This window comes from Macrobrachium rosenbergii, chromosome 18, assembly GCF_040412425.1.
Source record: "Macrobrachium rosenbergii isolate ZJJX-2024 chromosome 18, ASM4041242v1, whole genome shotgun sequence".
Classification (NCBI taxonomy): Eukaryota; Metazoa; Arthropoda; class Malacostraca; order Decapoda; family Palaemonidae; genus Macrobrachium; species Macrobrachium rosenbergii.
Window position 1 is genome coordinate 7,379,107 of NC_089758.1, and position 27,751 is coordinate 7,406,857.

The window sequence follows — 27,751 nt, forward strand, 5'->3', positions numbered from 1 at the left end:
TCTCTTTCAGTTACGTAGTACTTAATCTTACAGTATTATTATTACAGTATTATTATTAATCTTAATAATATTTGAAAATTAGTAAATAATTTTTTATCATTAAAAAAATGTATAGTCATGAAAATAACATTAAAATAAGCTAATTAGTGAATATTTCCCGACAAAAAAGGCTGCAAATTGCTGAATTGTTAATAATTTATAGACACATTCCACAGAAAATCCCGAGAATCTGTGAGTCTGCGAATTGTGAGAACGTAGATATGGGGGTTTACTGTATGTATACACACACACACACACACACACACACACACACACACACACACATATATATATATATATATATATATATATATATATATATATATATATATATATATATATATATATATATATATATATATATATATATATATATACATATATACATATGTACATATACACATATATATACACACAGTTGACCTCGGGTACTGTATTCATGAGGATGAGTACCACTACCCCCTACGAACAGCTCCAATAAGCAAAAAATCAAAACCCCTCTAAAAATGCTTATAACTGCTCATTTTGATAGTTCAAAACACCAAAAAACCCTCTAAAAATGCTTATACATGAATATTTTAATAGTTTGCACTATAAGCAGAGATGGGCACAAATACTTTGAAATGTATCTAAATACTAAATACAGTTTTTAGTCAAAGTTTCATTTAAATACCAAGTACAGTATATTACAGGTAAATGTAATGTATTTAAATACTTAAATAAATTATTTTTAATTGTATCTAAATAATATTCCAGTACTTTTGATATCTTCCTTTTCTAGGAATTCTATTAGTCTTCATGGAATTATATCATTTACTGTATACCAAAGCCCACTGGATACCGAACCTTGACTGAACACAGGAAATTACACAAATGTCTTACAAAATTTATTATCATTGATTATATAAGAAAAAACCCTGCGAAGACCATTGTGCAGCTTCCACTGGGTCCAGGCATACTTGGATGCATAAATAATAAAGCACAAGAATAAGGGTACTGTGATTTATTAATTGAAATTCAATTCAATTATTAACATCAGTGACTAAACAGAAACCCTAATACTACCTATGTTCTTATTGGCCCTCAGAAGCACCAGTTGTTCATACATTTTATCTGACAATCGTCCTCTCCTGGGAGAATGAATAAGTCCCGCAAAGGAGAATATTCGTTCAACTGGCGCTGATGACGGCAGTGTAGTATTATATTTAAGAAACATTTTCTTAACTAGTGGACGTTTGTTAAGACTGTCAAGACCATGTCCACAGTCATTCAAATAAGCCATGACCATCACTGCAGGTGTCTGGATTGCGCTGCTTTCCGGTGACATTTCAAAGTCAGAATATTCATTGATGTCTGATGAATCAGATGGTTCTTTAATCTCGCCAAGTTCTTGTACAAAAGATCTTGAAGCAGCAATAAAGATATGCTGAACCTTATCTTTTCTTGCTCCTACTTCATCTTGGTCACAGTCTGTGCTCTTGATCCAGTATAACTTGAAATATGGGTGTGAAACTGTTGCTGAAACTGCATCAGTAACAGCTGCATCCAAAGTCAAATAATGTCCAAATCTGTTCTTAAAACCAGTAGTTATTGCTGTGAGTAGTGGCATACAGTAGTTCAAGCCCTGTACTCTGATTTGTTCAGTCTATTGCTGAGAGTGCAAAGGGTTGAAAGCAATGATTCATAAAAAATTTGTTTCTCAGTCTGAAGGTGGTCTAATGCAGATGCTATTGGAGCCAATGTGATGCTACATTCTTCTAAAAAATGAAGTTCATGACTCTTGAAAAGCGGCAGCTGTAAGGCTGCCATCAGCTCATTTAACTTTGTCTTGTGTTTAAGTAGTAAAGCTATACTGTCATAAAGGGGGTTCCATCGGGTTACACACGGGGCTCAAACTGCAGCTTGGTGTCCTATTAATAATCTCTGCCAATTCTGGGCGTCCACTTTTCTTCCACAGCACTGAACATTTTCCCATAGTAGCATGACTCAAAGATGGAAATTTAGGATTCTTTAATGCTTGTTTTGCATCGGTTGTTGCTAAGAGACTCAGTGTGTGTGAAGCACACTGTACATATTTTGATAGTCTGGCATCACTATATTCGCACTTATCTAGGTCTTCTGTTATGAAAAAAAATCAAATTCGTTGCCAATTTCATCATCTTGAAGCTGATCTTTAGTCTCAGAATCATTTTCAGCATGTTCCAGTATGTTGAATGTTTTTACACCAAACTCATTAAATGCCTCCACAAAACTACTCCAATTATCTGTAACGGTTGACACAACTTTTTCATTACAAATATCAAATTCAGTCATACTATCGTTTATTTTTTCAGCTACCTTGTTATGCACATGAGCCCCCTCAAACCTGCGACATGACAATGTGACTCCGTGACGCTCCAGTGACTCTCTGTCAACCTGTTGACAGTTTGGATTTTTTTTTTTGTTATGATTCGTCTTTTACCTAAAAATCATGGAAAAATCATATATAAAAATATAACATAAGAAAGAAAATTCTTCTTCATTTTGTTCATTAATGTCTCTCCATGCTCTGTGCAAATTTTCAGGAAAGTATTTTGAAAATATTATGTATGAAGCTTTCTAGAAGGCAAAAACTCTGGTTCTGAGATATGTACACTCAAAGATTTTTATTTAGGTTTGAATTAATTAGAAGTTCATAAACATATTCCACACTAAAAAATACAAGCTTTGATTAGATACTTTATATGGAGATATACAAGAGTATTCCCTTGCTGTAGGACTTTTTAAATTTTTTCTTATTCTTTTTTTTTGGGGGGGGGGTTTTGCCAAATTTCAGGCCACCAGCCAACTTGATTATATTTAAAAAAGTATTCAAGTATTTATAAATACTAAATACATGATAGAAAGTATTTAAATACACATCTAAATACTCACATAAAAATGTATTTATAAATACAGTATTTAAATACAATTGTATTTAAATACTGCCCATCTCTGATTACTTGTATAAATTAATATAAGCAAAGCAACAACAAACTCATATAACAATATCACAATCAAACAAAATTATGGAAAGGTCAAACGGTAAGTTGGGCAGTGAAGACGTCTACTCTCGACAGAGGCCAAAAGCAAAGTGAGTGCATACCAACAGGTGGGCAAGGCTCCCATCCCTACCGTCAGTAGTTAACTACCTTGTTTAAAAGTTACACTGCTGTTCCCAGCCCGCACTGTAAGCAATATCCTTCCGTAAAGACTGAGGATTTGTATTTGTGTAAGAACAGATAGAGATAAGATGTAAACCACACATTTAAAATATGTCAAGTAGGTACAGTAATTATGATATTGAAAAATTTTATACCAAAAATATTCAGTTGTTATCTTCACAATACAAGGTAAAGTACTTAGCATATAATATCAGAAAGGAAACAAGGGCACAATGCTTGTATAAGAAATAAATATTTGAGATACAGTCAACCCCTGGTATTCGCGGGGGATGCATACCACAATCCCCCGCAAATAGCTAAAATCCATGAATACTTGACACCCCTCTAAAAATGCTTATATGTGCCTACTCTGATGTTCAAACACCAAAAAAAAAAAAAAACTCTAAAAATGCTTATAGCTCAGTATTTTAATAGTTTTATCGTGACTTTGGGCGCCGTGGCCAGACCTCGCCAGGAGGTTTCACCGGCCCTGGACCCCTGCAAGGGGAAGAAAATACCAACCCCTACCCTTGTCTCCCTACTGTATACTACCCTACGATACACTACTAGACTTGGGGCAAAATAACAGAGCCCACGACTAGCCTAAGCCAAAGCTTGTGGTCTGTCTAGGCTACAATCAACAGATTTCTTAACAACATGAGGCCTAGGCTAGTGCAATCAATGTTACCTGCAACTTAGTCCAAATTCATTTGTTGGTATTTCTAAGTGAGAGTTCTGCACGGACTGTTACCTTGGAAATCGATTTTTCCTATACTTTCAGCACTTGTGATGATGGAGTTTGAGTTGTTTACTGTCGGTCAATTATTGGGTAATTCTAAGCCGTAGTTCCGCGGTGAGCTAGACTATGGCAATTGACGTTTTCCTATGTTATTTTACTTGCTTTACAAGAATTTAAAGTAATATTTTGTTGGCTGGCTGTAACTAAACTGTAATTGACCTTTGAAGACTACACGACGACAGGGTAGATCTAAGGGTGTTTACTAGTTACAATTTTGCCGTATTATCTATGGAGCGGGGTGGGGGGCTCGCCACGGAATGCCGGCTTAGATCTACCAATTATTGTCAACTTCATATCTACCCAAGGTGGTTGGAGACCCTTTGGGAGCGCAGGGTTTTGGAAGTGTTGGAAGGTATACCAGACTGTCATGTTGTTATTATGGAACGGTTGCGCACAATCGCAAGTTGTCAGGGAGTCATACGTTTAAGACGGGATTGGCAAAGGACACCCGTTACAAATTAACTATACTAACTAAACATACCCTAACCTAGCCTAGCAGGCCGTGTCACTTAGCCTGGGGGTGCCTGGCAAAGTAAACCCCACTTTTTACCAAAGCTCCCCTTAACACTGCGCATGTGCAATAGCATTCCAGGATGGCCAGCATACAACTTCTGAGGTTAATTACAGTCGACCTACAAAAATAACGGTAAACTCCTGACAAGCAACCAAAAATCTATAGGAAAAATAATTTTCCAAAGTAATACCGGATGCGGCGCTGTTGCTTTGGCTAGTTCTACCCACAAAAGTGACCTAGACTTGGGCTGTGCCACGCCTAGGCCTAAAAAGTTTGGCACCCGTCAACCTTTACGCTACAGTATTAGGCCATGTCAAGTATTATGCTACTGGGCCTACACGTAATAAATAAATTAGCCTCTCTATGAAGTTTTTACCCTCTTCGATGACTTAACACCCTTTGATTAGGTAACAGGGCAACTTCTGCCATGGGGGCAGAGGCCTACATGGACAGCCGTATAGGCCTAAGCTACGCTAGACTGGGTTATTGCATTTTTTATAATACGATCAAACTAAGCCGACTTTTGCCGCATTTTACGTCACTAAACTCATCTGTGAAGTAATACACTCCAACTTCGATCTCAAGCTTACCGTTCATCAACAGAGGGAGACAATGACATACTAAAACGGCAACGACCTCTCACAACATACTCTCTGGCACAGGGTCAGAAGTGTTTAGGTCTGACATGCGACTGACCAATGGGAACCGTCGTCCGTGTTGTTGTCTGCTGGCTCTAATCCTTTTGCCTTGGTCGCTCGATGACGCGCGACGTTTTCCTACGAATAGTAGTGTTTCGTTTTGTATAATAATAATAATAATAATAATAATAATAATAATAATAATAATAATAATAATAATAATAATAATAATAATAATAATAATAATAATAATAATAATAATAATAATATTTTGGCAGCAGATCCTCTTTTAAACAGGTTTTATCGAATATTATTGCTGCTTCAGCTGCATTTATTTTGTAGAGGACTTTTTCTATTTTCCTTATTGCGGACTTCTCTTCATTAGGGGTGCGTGCTAACAGCTCGCCTGTGAAGTATTTGTCATTTCATGGGGGAAAAAGTCAAAAGTCTGGATTCTTCTTTTTATATATTCTATACAGTTGGAATATTATAACTATATGGTTGCTAAACACTATATAGTTTAGCAACTATATAGTTATAATATTCTAACTGTATAGAATATAAAAAAAGCAGAATCCAGATTTTTTACTTTTTCCCCCATAAAATGACAAATATAGGCGAGCTGTTAGCACGCACCTCCAATGAAGAGAAGTCCGCAATAAGGAAAATAGAGAAAGTCTTCTACAAAATAAATGCAGCTGAAGCAGCAATAATAATAATAATAATAATAATAATAATAATAATAATAATAATAATAATAATAATAATAATAATAATAATAATAATAATAAATTTGGTAGAACTAAGATGGCATTCTGCGGCGAGCCCCAATCCCCCTTCATAGCTAGTACAGCAAAATTGTAACCAGTAAACACCCTTAGGTCTACCTTGTCGTCGTGTAGTCTTCCAAGGTCAATTGCAGTTTAGTTACAGCCGACCGACAAAATAGTACTTTAAATTCTTGTAAAGCAAGTAAAATAACATAGGAAAACGTCAATTGCCATAGTCTAGCTCACCGCGGAACTACGGCTTAGAACTACCATAAATTTTACTTCAGCTCAAGGCCATGTACGTGTAATATACAAAGTAGAGACAGTAACATAAACACAATATAGATACATGAGATATGATAAAAAATAATCGGCAATATCCACAAATAAAATGTGCACGTATTAATTTGTAATTGAACAAAATAGCCACCGCTTGCTTGAAAAAGCTTCCAAAATTGGCATTATTTATGAAACAGGGGAAAACCACAAATATGCTGAAATTTTAGAATGCTGACAGCAAGATCTATGGTAAATTCAGAATTTTCATTATAATCAGATACAAATTACATTAGAGACTCAGCTATTGACCAATGCAGTTGTTTTTGAAATGTGAAGTTTTAAAATATTATTATCTAATACAATTCATGTTCATTCCATGTTGTAATCTACATGGAATGAACATAAATAATATGAGTTTTCTTCTGTTTACAGAGATTACAGGTATACAAGTAAAGATAGGCTGCACGGACTTAGAAGAAATAATTTGCTCAAAATTTATTCTCAGCAAAGCGTTACGACGACGAAGAAACCGCACGTGAACATACCGCGGTAGCCGAGTCAAGTCAGTCTGTCTATTGTTATATAATGCTCCAAATCAATTTGAGTCAAAGAATAAAAATAAAACAATACATGGCTAGTTTATTATGGCAATCAATTATTAGTGTCTCAGATCCCTTCTGTGTTCATTCAAAGATCTTATGATTTATAAATAATTGTAGGCCTACAGATATTTACATTTTGATGCCGGCGTGTACCCTACATGGATGAAATGTGATACTGTAATAGGCAAGACCACTCAAGAAAAGCACAAATGATAAGCACCCGTCATTACTTCCAGTACCACAGCTATATGACTAAAAGTAAAAGTTGAGTAAAACAAACTGAGGAATGTTCTCTAAAGATGTGAAGCCCTTCAGAAACATCACCCTAATAAGGCACAAATTGAAGTAATGGTTGACTGAATGGGGGTTTGAGCCATACAGCTACCATAGTACACTGGGATAGGTGTTATCTTCCAGCTAAAGTTCTCTCTCTCTCTCTCTCTCTCTCTCTCTCTCTCTCTCTCTCTCTCTCTCTCTCTCTCTCTCTCTCTCTCTCTCTCTCTCTCTCTCTCTCATCATCATCATCATCTTTTACTTACGGAGGTGACCCACAAATTCATTTGTCGCATCCACATGTAAGTAGACATTCAATAAAATCATACGGGGTACCTCACATTATCTGTTAAAACTTATACTATCGTAACACTCAGAAAATAGGAAAAAATTATTTTCCTCTTGAAATACTACATTTTCACTCCTTATAGCAAGTGAGAGTTTATTGTTCAGACTTGATGATGGACATTTGACGGCTTGGTTCATAACTTGAGACCGTTCGTAGCCAGTCTTGTATAGACACTATTTTTTGCTGCGTTACATGTACATACTGTGTATCTCGTAGATACATGGATATCCATTCTTGTTTCTTTATGAGTCATGATATATATCCAGTAAAACTGCTGAAACGGATCCTGATGGAAAATCTTATGGTGCTTCCTTCCGGGAAGAGCTGCGAACACATCAACGCTAGATCTAGATGCAGAGTATTAAAATTCACGTTATGACCATATCGTGTGATTCGGATAGTTCTTAGTCTTTGTTGACTGATTTATCACTCCGTTTCAGTAATAGTTATTTTTTTCTCTCTCTTTCTCTTCACTTTGTCTTCTGCTATACCACCACCATTATACTTTCTTGCTAACAAGACATCCTTATAATAAATGTTGGACATATAAGTCTGCCGAATTTACCCACAACCTGAAATTAACTTGAATACTGTTACACCGTTTTTTTTTCTGTAACATTTAAATGAACCCACTCAAATTCATACCGGCAACTTCAGGAATAATTATAAAGTGATTGACACAATCTAGTTATTTATTTTTTAAAAGGTCTCAACTTGAAAATTTTGAGGAACTGAAGACTTCTCTAACCCCTTGTTTAGGGAATGGCTACTTTAGTTGGCCTTGTCTCTAGCTTAGGCTATCAGCAAATATAATTTTTCACCAAAATTTCTTACTCATTAAGGTATTGACACCTAACGTATGTTGTCATTCACCCCATCTTACAATGTAACATCTTACCCTGGCTACTCATAATCATTCTGAATTGAAGATTTGTTTTCTGAATATCTCAAGGTAGTTATAAAAAGAAGTCAAAGTAAGAAAAATGAACTTTTTTCATAATCCCAAGAGATTTAATGTAAGCACATAACACGATGTTGTACATAAATAGCTATTCGTCTGTTATTTTTAACCTCATTATTTTCCCTCTATTATCGTTTCTTCACGCACGGAACTGTGAAATCTTGCCTTCTAGGTTAAAAACCTTTTTCGGTTTGTTCCATATGAACTCTCATTTTGAACACTAATAACATAAATGATAAATATCACCCAAATGGTATGTTGTCCATGTAATTTTCTTTGGTTCCCTGGAAAGCATTTTCATTAAACCATTCTTTTAAATTAAAAAAATCTTTAAAAATACTCTGCAGAGTATTTTAAATTTTGGAAGGAACCTGCATGGAACTTCATATGAAATTGTAAAGAATATTTGGCACTAAAATATCTTTCATTTTCATAAGTGCTTTACAATGGTCCACTTGTTAAATATGAAATATAAAACATGGAAAATACAGAAATAAACTGAGCGATGTGTTATTTTTTATTTACTTCAATATGATTACATCACAAAGCATACATTAAACTTGTGTATATCAATATTGCAATATGTAAATGTAACACTGTTATATACAATATCAAGATTACATTTAAAGAAATTCTATACAGAGCTGAAAGGAAAGAAGCCCTTCTCAGATGAATGGGTTGACTTTCCTAGACACATAACAACAACAAACCTTTTTTTCTTAAGACAGCTACAGATCATCAACCAGAAATAAAGCAACAATGAGACTGAATTTTATCAGAAAAAAAAAATTACAAAAAGTCCTTCCCAGAAGCATAAATCTTGACAAAATTCACAGTGATAAGATGACTGATTAAATATCTGTCTAGTACCTGATCTTGGGAGATATGAAGATTTGCTGTTGAAGAGAAAAAAATTGCATAAAAAATGTTACTGATGCAACATCTGAGGCCAGGGTGTCTTATCAGCATAGATTTTCATTATTCTACTGAGAGCCTAACCACTGTGATTTCCTAAAAAGTGTTCAAAATACAGGACAATGCAGTAATGTGTAAAAATTAACATAATTTGAAGTGTAATTGAAATGGGAAGCAATCACTTATTGATGCTAGGGGATGTTTTTGTTTTAGAACAATGCCTATTTAAAAAACATCAAAATGTCAAAAGACTCCAAACTGAAATACTGTACCACCATTTTGACAGTGTAACTATTTACCATAAAAACCATGCTATTGGACATTACATTTAAATGTACTAGCATCTATATGAATAAAGCACTCCTAATGTTATTTAATTAACACTGGAGCTGGGAGATGGGTCTAGTATAAGGCATCAAGCCTTTAGCATAAAATTCTCCGGCAAATACGTCTCCTGACCTTAGCAAGTATCTACTTTCGAGAAACAGTATCTCATTACACCTTTGGGTAACCAAGTCAAGATTCATAGACGGATTTCATAGTACTGTATAAAGATTAAAACATCAGTGACCCATCAAGCCATCAACTCACGTTTGCAAAGTACAAAAAGCCATCCAGCCTCCACAGACACAGCCAATGTTAAAAATACTAAGCCCATTACCCAGGCCTCCAAGGAATATATCACTTGCTGGGTCATTGATACAAAAGTTATCACAATGACATGGGTCACCCCTAGTATACAAAAGCCTTACTAAATATCAACAACAGATTTTACTGTATGTGGAATTCATGCAGTCAGCTGCCTAAAAAGTTTACACACATCACTGGCAAAACAAATCACCATTAAGAGATTTACATCAGATTTTCATTTTACAACATTATATGTGTCAATGAAACACACAGCAAAGCAAAATAAAGTTACCATTCATTAGGAAATTACTTAGTACGGAAATGCTTCCACACTAAAATTATCTCTTTCAAGCCTCTTTCATGCTATTTACCAATATGCAAATTCTCTTCAGACTTTAAATATTTCCAGCTTGTCAACATCATATTACTGTACTTATCTTCACAACCTGTAATTCTCTGGCCTACTGTTCATTAATCCCAAGTAATTTTGCAATGATTATTATGAAAATATGGAAAACAGCCAATATGAAAAAAATAACCTAGCTGTCACATATAGTATGAATAGGGAGATTCTACTATTACTGTATTGAAGAGAAACCGTGCTCTATCAGCATAATCCTGCAGAACCACTTGTACTGGGATTTGTCAAAAGCAAATTCCAAAACATCTTCAAAGAATGATTCTGTACTATACAAGAATTCATGTATCATTACTGCATAAATCTGTAAAATTACCTTGTGTCATCCTATTCACAATGTCTTTTGCAAAAATTAAAATGTATGAAGGAATACAAACATCAATTTATAAGTGCCCCTTTTTTCAATGTGTACGAGCAGCATTTGCACTCAGAATCTCTAGCACAAATAGCAACACAATGGAATACAGCCTGTACTGTACATTGAGCAGGACACTGCTGTTTTACTTTGTTTTTTACTTTCCATCTGCTCCCTTCCATCACTTCTCATCTTGCTGTCCAACTTCAACTTTTTTCTTCCTAAATGTTCACTTTTAGAGCATACCTTTTAGATCAGCCCTAAAGATTATGGATATGACTCAATTGTTTGGATAAACAACTTATAATAATAATAATAATAATAATAATTATAATAATAATAATAATAAAAATAATAATAAATAATAATAATAATAATAATAATAATAATAATAATAATAATAATAAAGCTCAAAATAATCAATCAACATTAAATTTTAGTTTGCTGTCTACAATAATCTGTTAAAGGCGATTCAAAGCATAGATGTTTTACGCCTTTTTAAAAAATTACCTTTCCTTTAAAAATCTTGTTAAGAAGAATAATTCCCACATCTAAAAAGCAATAATTATTTGTCTAAATATAAAGCCATAAAAATTTTTTGTACGCTATTTTCTACCAAACAGATTTTAGATTTTAAGATTTTTACAAAATTAACAAATAAATGAATAAGGACTCGGAAATTAGCTTTTTCAACTATACTAAACAGCACTGGTTAGCAAATCTTTATGTATTAATTCCATATTTAAATACAGTATATATATGCTTACCAAATTTTACTCTGTACACTATATGCAATATAGAATTTAAGCATAAAGCACTTTGGATCAACATTCAACAATGTTATATTGTTTTTCTGGCATCTGCTCTCATTGCTAACAAAACCGGAAATACTCAATACCCATGGTTTCTAGATAAAATATTTAGTAATGCGTGGCATATATAATGCCGCAACATTGGTTTTTGCCAAGTTTTCTCCAGTAAACCTGTCTCAGCGGAAACAGGTCTTTGTCTACCACAACAAAAATGCCATTTGTAGCAGAAATTACTTGAGTCCTTTGCCTTGAAAATAAATATGCATTAATCTATTTAGACCAAGATCTTCAGTACCAAGTAATAATTAGGCATAAGCACATCGCTAGCTACACTAGACAATCATATTTATTTTGCCAAGGTTATGATCACTTGGGTATTATAATCACACATTAAGATGAATCATGAACAAAATATATTAATACAAGCATGTATGCTAACATGTGCACATAAACATGGTTTAATATCACTTCCTTGGAGTTAAAAAACTAACAACCATAGTTCATGCAACATAATCCTACTTATATATCCCCAATCTTTTGGCTACTGAACTTTAAAAAATTATAAAAAAAGCAATACATAAATTATCTTTTGTCATGGGATCAAATGATATTCACTTGCAGTAGATAAGTGCCCTTGGGTATGTTTCCTTGCAATAAAAAAGGTAACAACCACAAAAGTTTAAAATTGCACTATTTTTAACAATACAGGCAGTCCCTGGTTAACAGTGGGGGTTCCCTCCCCAGCCTAGCGCCACTAACCGAAAATCGCTGCCAACAGAAATCAGCGATAATAGCACCGAAAACCCTGATTAATGGCGCAGGTCACTGGATATCAGCACCGTTAACCGGATATCGGCGCCGACTGCTTACTGGCACTGAAAATCCGGTTAACGACGTCGCTAGCCAAGCGCCGTAACACAGAAACGCTGTCAACTGATGCCGCCAGTAAGCGGGGACTACCTACTATCATTGTACAGTACTCGTCTAAAGAGGCAAAGTATTCACTAAATTGAGAATGAAAAACCAAAATAACAGTAAGATCATAAACATTCACACAAGAAAGAATATCAAAACTGTGACCCCCAGCATTTACCTGAAGTCTGTCTGCATAAAACTCATTCATTTACAAACAGATGACTTGGCCAGAAAACTCTTCTCTGTCATGATTTTTTTTTAATAAGTGGACTGACCTTTTAATGTTGACTACTGCTTTTGTTTGTTTTGAAGTGTTCTCCTAAGACTTAAAGAGCTTTTTAAGTAAAATAAATATCAATTAAGAAATGCAGGATGCCTAGAAAAACTGCATTACACAATTCATTACTTTAAAAGGTTAATATTTAATTTATTCACCTGACATCCATCCAAAATAGATACACTGTACCATAAATTTGAAGCAATGGATTATACATAAATTTTCAATATACCTGCTGCACCATAATGTGAAAAATGTTAGCTTCATCATAATTGGAATAATGAAACAAAGCAATGTAACTTTTTCACATTTTGCGTAACCTTGCCAACAACTACAGTAACAGTCTTCTATTCCTCCTTTATTTGGTTAATTCTCATACCACCATCTAAAACTATGTGATTAATGATTCCACACAATCTGCTGATGCTTAAATTACTGCAATCAAACACATATCCATTGCATCAAGAGTACCTGCAGAAAGCAAAAATTCCTTAATCATCTGACATGCCTCTTTTTGGTCAGTACTGTACATTTACTTGACTCACTCTTTTCATCTAGGATTTCCTCACTGGGGGATAACACTTGTGATATGCTTTATAGAACCAACTTTAGATGAGACTAAAGGCTCTTTGCAGTCACTTAAGCCTGAATTGCAGAGCTTTCTGTCTTTTACTTATCAGTTCCTTTTGGCCTCTTCCTACTTAGCTGTCCAGCTTTTTAAACTTTACCTTGTTACAATTTTTACCTCTAATTTGAGAATAAATCATTTACATGAAATTTACAATATTCTAGAAGTTTGACTTAGTGGTTTCATTACTATTTTATAATAATAATAATAATAATAATAATAATAATAATAATAATAATAATAATAATAATAATAATAATAATAATTCCTCATTAAATTCAACCCCATTATTTTATCTTTGGCATCCCAAACAACTATTCTGTCATTAAATTTTTTCCGTCACACAACTGAAATATAACTACCACACTTTAGAAGTACTACAGCTGAATTTTAGTTGATACAGACACTGGCAAACTTACAATGCACATTAATGATCATCATTATTAATTGATTCAAACTGTAGCCCTTTCTAGACATAAATCAAACAGGAAGCAATTTACTAATGAATACTACACCAGAACATTACAATTCAAAGCTGTAACACTAAAATGATCACAACACAAGATTAGAGAATTTGCATTTGAGAACTAAGATAGGGATATAAAACACTGATGAACTTGTTGACATTAATTTAAATGTAGAAGACTGTACGATGGATGTAAAATTGTTTCCAAGACCACTAGGAACAAACCTTATGTATGAAGGAAAACCAAATACGAGTTGGAACAAAATCTTCCACATAAAATTAACTATAAAAACTAAGTATCAATGCTTGAAATTAACCTAATTGCATCTTACAATAATCAGACTTAAATCTAGTAATGGAGTATGTTTTTCAATTTATATGAAAAGGTAATCAAGTTATAATCAGTTTGCAAATTCTACTTACCATTCATAAGATATATCTTAAGTAACTAACTGTACAGGATTTTTCATGTTCCTATCAATCTTGAAAATGTAATTTTGTTTATTTTCCACCCACAATATTTATGTGTCATAACAGGATGACTTTTCAAGAATACCCCAGCATTCAAGCACATAAACCAGAAACTTATTAATAACATTATACAGTATTTTGAAGAGGAATGAGTTACAACTGTATTGCAGGATAGTTCTAATGAACCTCATGTCCATTACTATTTGCTTGATATTGAAAAAAATATTCTACCAAGTCAACAAGATTCAAACTGGCTTATGTTATGGTTCAGTTATGTCAAATAGATACTAAACTCATCTCACAATACATTTCTACTCTCTTGTGATGTCCCAGCAGGAGAGGTAAACCAATACACAGGAACAGGGAAACACACCTCTGTTTGTCTTTATAAGCCTTAATGTCATACAAAACTCTCATCAGTAATTTGCTTTGTCTTCACTCATTGCAAAAATAAAAATTTTCATTACCATAACACAAGTACATATTTATATAACTCCTCTCAAAACATTAGTACCTTTGAAAGTGCATGCCTCCAGTGCAAGTGAAGCGACTTCTTCCGAACCCCTACTAAATCATACATGAAATATCATGGCATTTCTACTAAAAAATCTAAAAGAAGATAAATCTGCCTGATCACACCTAGAGGCTTACACAATTACTCAATACTATAAGCCAATCCCACAAACATATAGACAATAAATCTATATTTAATCTCTCCAATAAAAAAGTCAACACAACATACCGAAAATTTCAGCAAATAAAGTGTAGGTGGTACTAAACATTCTTTGTTGCATCACCTTGATCGCCAGCTGCAGTGCTCTCTGATTTTCTTTTTATCCTTTCCCTGAAGGCTTGTCGCATCTAGCTGTCCAACTTCTTCAACTTTGCTCTGCTCTATATTTTCACCTTAGGGAGTGGCATAACATAATATTCAGTGATATTCAATTAGCCATAACATTCTACAGCCTAATTTGTTTTACCATGCCAGTATTTCTTCCATACAATAAGAAGCTGCCAAAGGTGCTATTTACACTCACATTTTGAGCTGTGAATATGCATTATAATCTCATTTAAACATGAGGCTCATTTTAGGATAGTAGTAAGCTGTGAACTTTGGGTGGAAGTCTGTATACATGGCACATTTTAATATAGCTGTGCATATAAAATTGAAAATAAGATTAGTTAAACTTATGAACAGGAATACTCTTGTAGGTAAGGAGATAGAAGAACTAAGTATGAAAAACTGTAAGATACCGTTTGTTTCTATGTAAAGAGCAAATATATAATACAGTGTAGTTGTTATGATTCAAAAGGTCTTGTATGAGATGCCTATTTAGTCTAATTATCACTTGTCAAAATCTGACAGATGATTCACAATTAAACATTTTCTTTGATCAGGCAACTGAATAATACAGGTATATGCTGACCTTACACTTGAGTATGCACGCAAAAGTCAAAAGGTGAAATATGAAAATCATTAATATACTGTACAGTATAAAGTTTGCTTTTCAGACAACAGCATTGAGAGAACTTGATGGAAGGTACTATAAGCAAATTGGAAAATTATGAACTGTCTAAAATACCATGACAGTTTATTGTATTTTTTAATTGATCAATAAATACATATATACCACAGGCAACCATCAATATACAATTGGGTTAGGTTCCTCAAAAATTTATTGTTAGGAAATAAGGTGGATAACAACACCATTACAACACGGGTTTAATAGGGATACTTTCTTATACGGTGAATTAAAAAAAAATTTACCATGGAGGTGTTCCTACCAACCAACACAGACTTAAGTCAATAATTAAACACATAATTACACTTTAAAGAAAGCAAAATTTTCTAAAAAAAAGAAATTGAGATAAAAAATGTGAACAGAAGCAGAAAGAATCGTTGCACAATCACCAAGGCCCTCAAAGAACTTCAACTTGAGACAGCTTACATACTATTGGCAATAAGTGACATTGCTTACAAGTACACATGCTTAAAAAAATCATGAGCACAAATGAAATTAAAGAATGAAAAATAAACGCAAATAAACTGAAATGACGACAACACGCAATCATAAAAACGAAAGGGAATTAATGCACTTTCACACACACAAACACAGAGTAGAAATAAGCAACTGTACTTACATGTCAACATAATAAAACTAGAAAAACTGAAAAGAAAACTAAGAAGTGAAAGAGAAGTGAATAGGAACCGAAACAAAAGATAAAATTGTACAAAAGAGAGAGAGAGAGAGAGAGAGAGAGAGAGAGAGAGAGAGAGAGAGAGAGAGAGAGAGAGAGAGAGAGAGAGAGAGAGAGAGAGAGAGAGAGAGAGAGAGAGAGAGAGAGAGAGAGAGAGAGAGAGAGCTTATATGTTCATAAAAGGAATGAACACAAGACCCACTGGAGGCTTCCCTTATTAAATGATTGTTTGCCTTGCAATGCAGTAGTGTTATACAGTATACAGTATACAGAAATATTTTTAGTTTGACAACCCAAATACAGTATTGTACAGTAAAAAAAAAAAAGCCCGAGACTAGGTAAGCAGTCACAGGAAGACCAGATATTGTCTTGGGGTACAGAAAATTGAATATTGTATCGATTCCTTTTTATTGGTTGGCTGTACAGTGATGATTACTTGTGTATTAATTTGATTTACTGTAACTGGAAACTAATGAACTTGGGGCAAAAACCATGCATGGGATATGACTACCAATAAATTTGATTTACTCTATTCAAAAGCCAATTTTTTTGAAAGAATTAATAATTTAATGAACGAAATTTGGGTCAAAAAGCCCAGCGCTGGGAGGGCCGTTCAGCACTGCTAATTTTTTGGGACACTTCATCAATTATGATTCTTAAATATAGTCCACTTCATTTATCAATTATGACAGGCTCATTCTTATACTGCATCAATTCATGTATAGTTCTCAAAGCTTTGATGATATCTGATAAGACTTTTAGAAAGGTAGCAATTTCCAAATATTCATGCTGACATAAATGGGTGGACGGAAGCATGCACACACAGGCTATCAAGCACATGCTGCAGAATTCAAAAATCAAAACAACTTTGGCTCTATGACTTCAATGTCATCAAGTGAACACTCAATGCTACTTTATGACAGGAAGGGACTTTATTGCAGCATTATGCATCTACTGAGAACTATCCATAAAGTGTGATATATGTGTATTTTTGCAAAATGTCATGGAATTAGCAATACATGTACCAAAAAATTATGTGATGCAAAAGTATATGTGATGGGTAGTATGAGTGATAAGTTCAGCAATCAATTCTATGATATGGCATAAGATGAAAATTTTTACATAATAATAACCATAGTTGTAATACATAGTCTTCACTTACTAAGAAAATATTACAAAGCCATGAGAATGATTTATATGAAAACTGAAACGTTATTTTGGTGTATAAAAACACATAAAGAATTGATGCACCTGATATAATTCAGCAATGCCATGAAACACCAGGATACGAGATACAGTACCTTATAGGAGGAGCTGGAATTAGGACAATATCTTATGAGCTGTTTTCTTCCAGAATGGTGGAATTTTATTTTTTTCAATAAATTCAAGTACTTGATAAAACTTTGTGAAGCACTTTACGCAGGAAATAATTAAAGATGAGCAGTGTAATGTTCCCTTTATTTGGCCGATTATGACACTTATGTAAGCAAGATATTAACAGACTTGTAAGCGTACGATGTTAATCACTGTTTTCATTAATATTCAAATAGTAATCAGTTTTCATTGATATAAAAAATCATTTGAAAACCAATACAAAATCTGATGGTTCTGACCCACTCACAACTAATCAAACAAAAATTCCAGATAATATAAGTATATTCTACATAAACTCTGAGGTACATCACTTCTACACTAAGTAACAAACTTTGTAGTAATTTACAGTACTACAAACTGAAGACAATAAGGAATGATTACTATCAGTCATTTGCAAAATAATATAGAATTAACCTTCACAGGGTCAGTTGGTTTTATTCACTCAAGATCTACAACTTACATGAAAAAGAGAGAGAGAGAGAGAGAGAGAGAGAGAGAGAGAGAGAGAGAGAGAGAGAGAGAGAGAGAGAGAGAGAGAGAGAGAGAGAGAGAGATATTTATGACCAGGTACACTACATCAAGGATCAGGAGATACCATCCAGACAAATCTTGAATCTGGTAATTTTATCCAAAAATCCTAATAGTGTTTGCTAAAGTAGCAATTGCATGCTACTGTACATTCAACAATTCATCACAACATCAAACAATGACACAAAGTTCAGACCAAGGACAGCAATGTAATTTGTATCACTGTACAATACATACAACAAATGGAAAATATATATAAAAAACTCCATCAATGAAAGTAGTTCTGCCTTATTAAGTAAAATTATTAACATATATACAATTTACCCCTTTAGTTATCTTTCAGTCTCATTAAAGAAAAATAAATTACCTATATGTTAAAATGAGTGAAAGTCAAGACAACATTCTAAATCAAACATAAATGACAATCTTCAGTCACTCATAAAAATCTCTCACATGAACAACAATTAAGACCTCTTGCATACAAAACTGACCCCCATAATGACAACAATTCTTAGAGCTATTTACGGTATCATTATATATAAAAACTAAATGAAACCAAAATATAGTATAGATCAGGAAATAATGATAAACCCATCACAATATTTACAGTTGCACTTCATTTCTGGCAACACAATGTTAAGGAGATGTTCGCAGCCAGGTCCAATGCATAGTCTCAGCGTAAATTTCTCAAGTAGAGGATTTCACACAAAACCCTTCAGTTGCTGGCCCAGATGATTAATCCAACAATGAGAGCAATCATAAGAAAAGTGAGTGTGAGGAGGATAATTTTTCGCCTTGATTTATCCTGAAAAATGATGACTTGGTAAGTAATAATGACTATAATATTGATGCACAAAAGTATGTCCCTACAAAACTGATTAATGTGTACCAAATCTATCTGATGGCAAATTGCAAAAATTTTAAAATTTTTGTTTCTAAACACAATTCACAGTAATTATACCCTACGCTAAAAGATTTGGTCATAAAAGTGCCAAAGAAGTGAATAATAAAGGTGAACCCAGGAAACAAAAAGACTCTTCTTGTGTAGGTTATTGAAGTACATATTATAATAATACAAAATTCTGCAGCTTTCAAGTGCTACTGGCCCCTATGTCAGATGGCCCCTATGTCAGATGAAATCTAAGTGACGATTACTTCTGAGGCTCCCCTTGAAGATCTTTTCATCAAACATCCATTTCTTTTACAATTGAAATTACTGTAAATGTTGCAGGTTAAAAGAAACAGTATCTGTATTGGCTTTCTTAATGACACTCAAAAAGGCTAGTTTCCATTCAGACAATCTGTATTGATCTACTAAAGGACTTATTCCCAGTCATCATTAGTTGAGCAATGACCCTTCCATGACCCTGCCTTTTATATTACCACATTTTCAAAAATGATCTTACAGTTATCAGAGCTCATTTTACAATTTTCATCTCAACAAAGGATTGATAAAGCGTTATTTCTGTCATTTGTTCTTTTGGCCTTTATATGTTTGGAAAGATGTCCAAATTCTTGCTCATTCTGCTACAAGAAAGGTTACAATTCTCTCATTTTTTTAGCGATCGTCTTACCTATGTTACTCATGGTGTTGTGATATTGGAACTTACAAAAAAAAAAAATCATGTCTTTCATCCTTTAGTGTTTTGTTATTTAAGTAACTCTTTTATGAAAAAGTTTTATGATGGTTTTGTTTCTGTATTCCACAGAATTTTCTTTATGCATTTACTGTAGATGATTTTCCTAACTTTTATTATTGCATTGTTCATAAATCTTGGAGGATAAGCTAACTTTGCAAAGCAATTTCTTGTATAAATCATTCCTAAATCCAAATATTTAGGGTTGCATATCCACAAACCTCTTACATGTACACCCAGCAATAATGAATGGAATATACAAATTTGTGTGTCAAAATGTTCCCCACGGAGACTGACAAGGGCATGATAAAAAAAAAAAAAAAATGAACCCATGGTGACAATGAAAGTTTGTATATCTTTTGGTCAAAACAGAAACATCTTTGATGCTCTCAATCATATGGAAGAGATGCATGGATGACATGTTAGAGCTGCTAGATACAGACTCTAAACAGAAACAAGAAGAATCTCTAGATGCACTCAATGACTACGAACTTTTCACAAAATTTATGAAAGACTGAAGACAAAAGCCTTCTGTTCCTAAATGTTTACATAAGAAAAATACCTTAAGATTTCAAACTAAGTTTTACCATCAGGGGAAAAATTTTTGTTTTTAATACAACTGAGAAGGAAGTACAGTATTAGTGAGTTTGTTTTTATGAGTGGTTAGGAAATGTGACCCCAAATATTTGGATTTAAAAATTACTAATATAGGAAACTATTTTGTACAGTTAGCTTAGGAACCATGGTTTATAAACAACTAAGTGTAGAATACTTGTGTAGACTACTTGAAAAATCTAAAATGCACAAAGAAAAAGGTGTATGTAACACTGAAAACAAAACCATCATGAAATTGCCCTTTCATAATTAGAAAAACAATAAAAAGCAAAATGATGAAAAATATGAATTCATGTTCCAACACCATGACCTTCGGTAGTACTGGACTTTAATGTAAATAAAATGGATGCCTGGTGAGACCTGCAGGGGCAACATGTATAAATATTAACTTGAGAACTATTTACTTACATTTCCTATGATGAAGGGGGTAATAGCCATCAAAAGCTGCAAATTCTGTTGGTGTTATATTAATATATTTTGAAAATCTACAATGAAAAGTCTTCCTATCTTCTGCATTTTCCAGACCATGATTACTCTTTGCATGCTAAAGGTGAAAACTCCATGGCAGCAATTCCCATCCCCCTACTGCTGCAGGTAACTTAAAACACTGTGTAGTATAAATTTGTACCAATCAGAAGGTTCTGCCAGTAAATAAATTTATGTTTATAGAATATACACAAAATTTGAAATTTTGTTTGTTCAAACCTGTACTGAAGACAAAGCTCTTTCTTTTACTTACGTCATACTGATACACAGGAGGAACGTGATTGCCTGTAACAACTCAGTTTTTATTTTACTCACTCAGAAATTTTCACCTTCATATGAGAACCTGTAACTTAAATTTTATGTACCATTGTTACTTAGAAAATGCTTCATAAAACCCTCATTTAGTTGAGGAGCCTACACAATTGTCAAAAATCACAGGTAACATAGTTTTCCAGCATTTTCAACACTGAGGCTGTATGTCTAACACAGGTCCAAGGTCAAATTCCTGTTTCTTCCAGGGACAATAGCTACCACAAGACCTAAAATACTTAAGGTAATCTCTCTCATGGTTGGAAACTTCCCCGTTGCATATTACAGGTGACAGTGTCTGCTCTTTCTGGAGGATATTACTCCAGAGGAAATTTTTAAATTCTTTTATTAAGCTGTGTTTAGAATACTGTTCCCATTTGGTTTTCATCAGCTGGTTCACATCTTAAATTCTGGATACAAGCTTGACTTTATTTAGTTTAATGGGCACCGCTTTATAAATTTTCCATAATTCTGTTCATCCTCTCCATTTAGACCTTTCAAGACCAAATGATTCACCATGTACATAATACCTTTAGTAGACATGAAGTCAATTCTAACAGTCTTGCCTCCTCTTTTGTGAAGTTCAGTGCCCACAGTTTTCTAGAACTTTTGTTCCTGCTGTGATGAAATTACTTGTATTACATCACTGGAACTTCAAAGGTTCAAATGAAGTGCAAGTGCATTTGTATTGAGCAGGATTGCATGATTCTCATTTTGTAATCCTAACGGTTTTACCTCATTTGTTTTTTCTGCTATTTCTCTAAAATTATTTATTCTTTACCTCTAATTTTTTTTTTTGTAAAAGGCTGCTTTCCCTATTAAAGTCCCTGGGCTTGCAGCATTCTGTTTTATACATAGGTCATCAGAGGAACTGGAACAAAAGTACTGTACTGACACAACCTTAGGTTTTACCTGGGCAGGCTGCTCAACTTGCATACTTGTAAATTTCACCCTATTGCCATCATACTCAGAAGTGGTAATTCAAGTGAAATGCTACTGAGTTGCAAGTGGGCTAAAAAAAAATTAGTAAAAATCATTGACATGCATGGTGGGCAGTGCCCAGGTAAATTCTTGGGTACATTGCAAGTACAGTACTGTACTTGGGTTCCAACTTTTTATTTTCTATTACACAAATGACTGTGTCAGTCATTTCCAATAATAATAATAATAAGAGAACATAACAGGACATTTAGTGGGATACCATAGTGGCTCTTAAGGTAGTTTGGGGTTGGCCAGAGATTACTCAAAATCAGGTACATTGTCTTAGTTTTGCTTTTTTTGAGAGTAGTTTTTCCTTTCTTTTTATTATGATTTTTAGAACTAATACTTGTTTATAACTAAGGAGTATAACTTTATTAAAGAGGTGCATCTCCTCTAATGAGACATACTGGTTATGATGCTGGTCATGGCTATTATACCATTTATCAGCCTTTCTTTTATTTTCTACTAAGTGGTAAAGTTGCTGTGCTTAATATTAACAAGTTTTTGTAAAATCCTAATGAGTTCTTGGTGGGTGTCCTGCATTGCTGTGCAATTTTGTTTTAAGGTATTCACTATATTTGTTAAGGATTAAGCCTTATTTGCAGGCTTTGGGTGGCTGGTGGAAGTATACCTCTTTCCTTCTTGAGTGACCAACACATCCAGGAAGGGAGTGTATTATGTTCAAGAGAGAGAAGCTGTAGTCACAAATTTTTACTGAACTGTTGCAGAACACTATGGCTGCCTCTTCCCAAGTGATCTTGTATTGGCTAAAAACATGTGGTGACCATGTTCTCATATGCATGTTTCTTAAATCTGTCTCTATGAAACCTGTCGAAAATACGTCTTTTACAAAAGCTGTACCTTCTACCCTGAGGAAAGGGTAAGATAACGTATATTCACAGGGTCAAAATATGTCCTCACTAACAAGTAAAGGGAATTACCACCATACCCAAACGATGGCTAACTAGTAATACTTATTTCACTACCAAGGAACATTTTACAATTCCAAACCATTTAAGTCTGTTAACCACCATATCATAAGATATAGAAAAGTAAGCATCATCGATGTTATCACCCTTCTAAATATTTAAAGGCGATTCAGTGGATATACCTACCTCTTGTACACTGACATACCAGGAGTCATATCAAAAGGAATACTAATAATAACTAATAAACAATATAAATATTGAGTAATAAGGTGAGGCGTACGATAAAACTAATGATAAAATGTCAGGCAGCACACAGATACCAGTATAGGCAGTCCCCGGTTACTGCTAACCGAAAATCACCACTAACAGAAAATTGGCGATAATAGCACTAATAACCCGCTTAACGGCGCCATTAACCGGATATCGGTGCTGCTAACCGGAGATCAGCGCCGCTAACTGGAGACTGGCGCCACTAGCTGGAGATCAGCACTGCTAACCGGAGATCGGTGCCGAAAATCCAGTTAACGGCGTCACTAGACAAGTGCCGTAAAACCGGATGCCGTTAACCGATGCCGCCAGTAAGCAGGGACTGCCTGTAATGGTATTTTTACATCATTTTAACAAACTTCTTTTTAAAAAAAATATCTTTTTGCTTACCTAATTAATCCTTAGCACTCCAGATAATCAGCCCAATGACAACGCTCAAGATAATCGTACCAATAACAATGATGCAGACCTTCTTTCTACGTGCTTTATTCTACAATACAAAAGAAAAGAAATAAAAGGAATAAAAGAACAAAAATTATGAGCTAAACCAAAATTTAACATTACTGTTTTCTAGCTCAAAGGATATAAATGCTCAAAAATAACATATTTTCATGCTTACAATGCTATAAATTTTAAATAAAATAAGCAACATAAGAGAAGAAAACTAATAAGCTTCATGGCAATCAATTACACTCATTAATTAAAAAGAGTGCAATAGCTAGGTACTTTCTAGACGCAGGACATTTCTGGCTTCGCAACAACCTATACACTACATCTATAACAAAGCAACTTATTTATAAATAACAAAGGAAGAATCTTATATTAAGCAGACTACGTATTTAGTATAGTACAAGTCACTGATATATGGTGCAAAACTCACTCTTTAAATACTGACATTCAGAATTTTTAACACAACAAATATATCAAATATGTCTTTCTATTTAAAATTTTTGCCTCAGTAGTCTGGTTACCACCATCTCTTACTACACCGAGAATACTTGTGAACCATGACCATATACTGTTTTTTTACAATCACTGGAATACCTATTCATTACTCTAAAATATCCCTACTTGTTTTCAGTATCCCAATTTTGCTCATTCTGTGGTTCATTCCCATTATCCATCTTCCTCCCACTAGCATGCCTTTGATGTGCATTTTTTTTCAATAGATGGCAGTGTGTCTTGTTTAGTTTCATGATAGGGCTCCAAGTGTCAAAACCCCCATGCGCTGCTGAATTTCTTATTTTTGCCATCTCATTACCCTCCACAATCATGAATGACAAAGAAACCAGTAGCCATAATTATGAAGACCTAATGAATTTGGCTGATAATAATTACAGCACATCTTCATCTTCAGATTTCAAGGGAAATTCAGTAGTTATAGCAATGACATGGGAAGACAAAAAAGACCATTGTCCACCATACTCAATGCAGATAAGGTGGAAACTGGCAAATGAAGAAATGTTATTAAGAAAGCCTAATGTGGGGCATAGATATACAAAGCTTTTCCATCCAAAACTGAAACCAGGTGTTCCATTGGGAATTTAATAATAAGGGCACCAACCAGACTTTGACTTGAAGTATGGATACATCAAGAGACCATCAAATATGAGAATAAACACAGAAAAGAGTCAATTTAACTCAAGACCAAAGAACAGGATTAACTACCACAGAAGTATGAGTCTTCCCTGTTATGACTCTTGTCACTAATTTTCCATCCACACCAGCTGACTTACTCCCACATTCCCATAGCCTCAGTGTCATTAGCTGGAACAGCTTGAGAATGGAAGGAGCACCTATACATTCTAAAATCTGTCAGTTCAGGAGTAAAAACACAACTACAACTTCATTATGGACAGTGTTACTAGATATAAAGGAGGTAATGCAAGTCAACACAGTTGAAGACAGTGACTAACCATAGTGAACTTGCAGCAACTACTCAGTGTTTAACAATTAGTAAAAAGAATAGAAAAAACATACTATAAAAAGAAAGTCTTCCATGCTGCTACATTACCATATTTAATAATAATAATTACAACATGTTATGATTAGAAGCAAAATACCTGTTGACAAGTAAATTGGGCAGGTAAAAAAAATTCACACTGACACAATACGTCTTGAAACAGCTTCAGTTTAAAATTATTTTATTCAAATCCATCATCTTTGCAATGACAATCCACAGAAGAAATGTGAATGAAATTTAAGATAAAAATAATTTTTTTATCTGTTAGGATCATATGAGTAGCAAAAAATAATTTTTATTACTTACAATAATATTCCTGACATCTGTTTGATTTTAACAAACAGTGTTAAAGAAACTTCTGTAATGTAGAACCTACTTGACTTTATGTGCAACTTGTCTGTTAAGTTTGGTCAAGTAATGCACACTAGCAAAAAAGATACCCAGAAACAGGCAAAGTTATAAAGATAGGTCTTCAAATTCAGGTTGTTCTTTGGCAGACAGAATTAATAATGCTTAAATCTTAAGTACTTGATTTCTTTACATTACTAATTTGTACCTGTGAAAATTTTACAAAAAAAAAGTATTACAGTATATAGGTTTAAATAGATTTAAAATGAGATAACAATAAGCTGTCAAAGCACATAATACTGTGATGATTCCATTTTAAATATTTCAAGTTACTGTTTAACAATAATGTAACATGCACCAAGTTTGAGCATTTTTTTCAGTAAGAGTGTGTGGTTGTTGATTTTTGTTTTTTCTGGAAAACAGTGTTTTTATCATATACTGTATAATGCCTATTTGCCTAGACGAGAAAAAACCTCCAGGATTTTTTATTTTACACGTATTAATGGTGCAATAGCTTATATCCACTCATACTCAATGTAATTCATGATTTTTCAACTTAGAAACTTTTAAATGTCACTTTAAAGGTTGCACTTATGGACTGTGAATATGGTTTGTCCTTACAGTATTGCTACTAAGCCTTCAAACACAATACAGTAACATTTTTACTAACTGCTTGATTAAACAAATACACTTGTGGCTTCCTTCTTTCAAGAGAGAAGATTCGATGCGGTACTTAAAATATGATGAAACAAAATAAGTTGAACATCATACATAAAATTTATGAAATTTTTACATCCTCGAGAAACTCAAAATGATAGTGTTCTATGCCAAGCTAGTTTTGAATTTCTATAAAAAATAGTTTTTAGATTTTATAAGTATTATTTTTCTGACCTTGGGCAAATTCACTTACTTGAATAAAAAAGTAATATGAACCTCAAAACATTTTATGTATCAAGGCACCCATTTTACTATTAACAATAAAACATTAGTAATTGACTGATAAATTTCTGAAAATATTACACAATGAGACCAGTGAGCCAATTCAAATACAAATAAAATGTATATATCTCTCCAAAGCCCTTGTCTATGCATATGTGTGTGTGTGTGTGTGTGTGTGTGTGAATGTTCCAGCATAACTCTGAAATGCATCGTGCAATTTCAACCAAACTTGGCATACATATGACTTACAATCTGGAAAAGAATACTGTGCGGTAGGACATCACTAGCACCAAAGGACACCAAAGGAGGTGGGGGAGGGAAGGGGGTGAATATCAAAATAACTGAAAACGACAGATATTGGTGTCAAATCCATAGTTTTCAAGGTTGCTGAGATAATGGTGACACTCGATGCCCTTTAAGTCCAAGTTCAGCCCCGAAGGGAAGGGGGGGTGGGTGGGTGAGAAGGCGTGAGAAACAAAATGTAAAAAATGACAGATCTCCCCAATGCCCTTTGAGTCCAAGTTCAGCCCCGACAAGAATAGGGGGTGAGAAGGGGTGAAAAATAAAATGTAAAAAATGACAGTTATTAGTGTCTAATCCACAGTTTTCGAGGCCGCTGAGACGACTAGTTACAGTACTCAAGCCCTTTAAGTCCAAGTTCAGCCCCGATAGGAATGGAGGGTGAGAAGGGGTGAAATATAAAATGTCAAAAATACTGGGCAATGTAACTGAAGCAACTATCTTAATAGGAAGGAGAGAGAGAGAGAGAGAGAGAGAGAGAGAGAGAGAGAGAGAGAGAGAGAGAGAGAGAGAGAGAGAGAGAGAGTTCCCGGGGCAGTGCCGGGTTGGTCAGCTAGTTTAATATAAAATGTGTAGCGCCTCG

The 27,751-nt window shown here is 34.1% G+C and overlaps 2 protein-coding genes across 8 annotated transcripts in view; both read right to left on the reverse strand.

Moving 5' to 3' along the window:
• LOC136848071 (C2 domain-containing protein 5) overlaps positions 1–5,312 on the reverse strand; it is a 201,875-nt gene extending 196,563 nt beyond the window's left edge. For both annotated transcript variants that reach the window (XM_067120245.1, XM_067120244.1), the window contains exon 1: positions 5,125–5,312. The gene's annotated coding sequence lies outside the window, so the exon portion shown is untranslated. The remainder of the gene's footprint in view (positions 1–5,124) is intronic.
• Positions 5,313–17,936: 12,624 nt separating this feature from the next.
• LOC136848076 (syntaxin-7-like) overlaps positions 17,937–27,751 on the reverse strand; it is a 46,327-nt gene continuing 36,512 nt past the window's right edge. For 4 of the 6 annotated variants that reach the window (XM_067120252.1, XM_067120247.1, XM_067120248.1 and 1 more), the window contains exons 8-9: positions 24,009–24,108; positions 17,937–19,199 (exon numbers count right to left, since the gene is read on the reverse strand). In XM_067120252.1, coding sequence (XP_066976353.1) covers positions 24,013–24,108 — 96 coding nt within the window. In that variant the 3' untranslated portion in view covers positions 17,937–19,199; positions 24,009–24,012. The remainder of the gene's footprint in view (positions 19,200–24,008; positions 24,109–27,751) is intronic. The other 2 variants (XM_067120250.1, XM_067120253.1) reach the window with 1 other exon arrangement.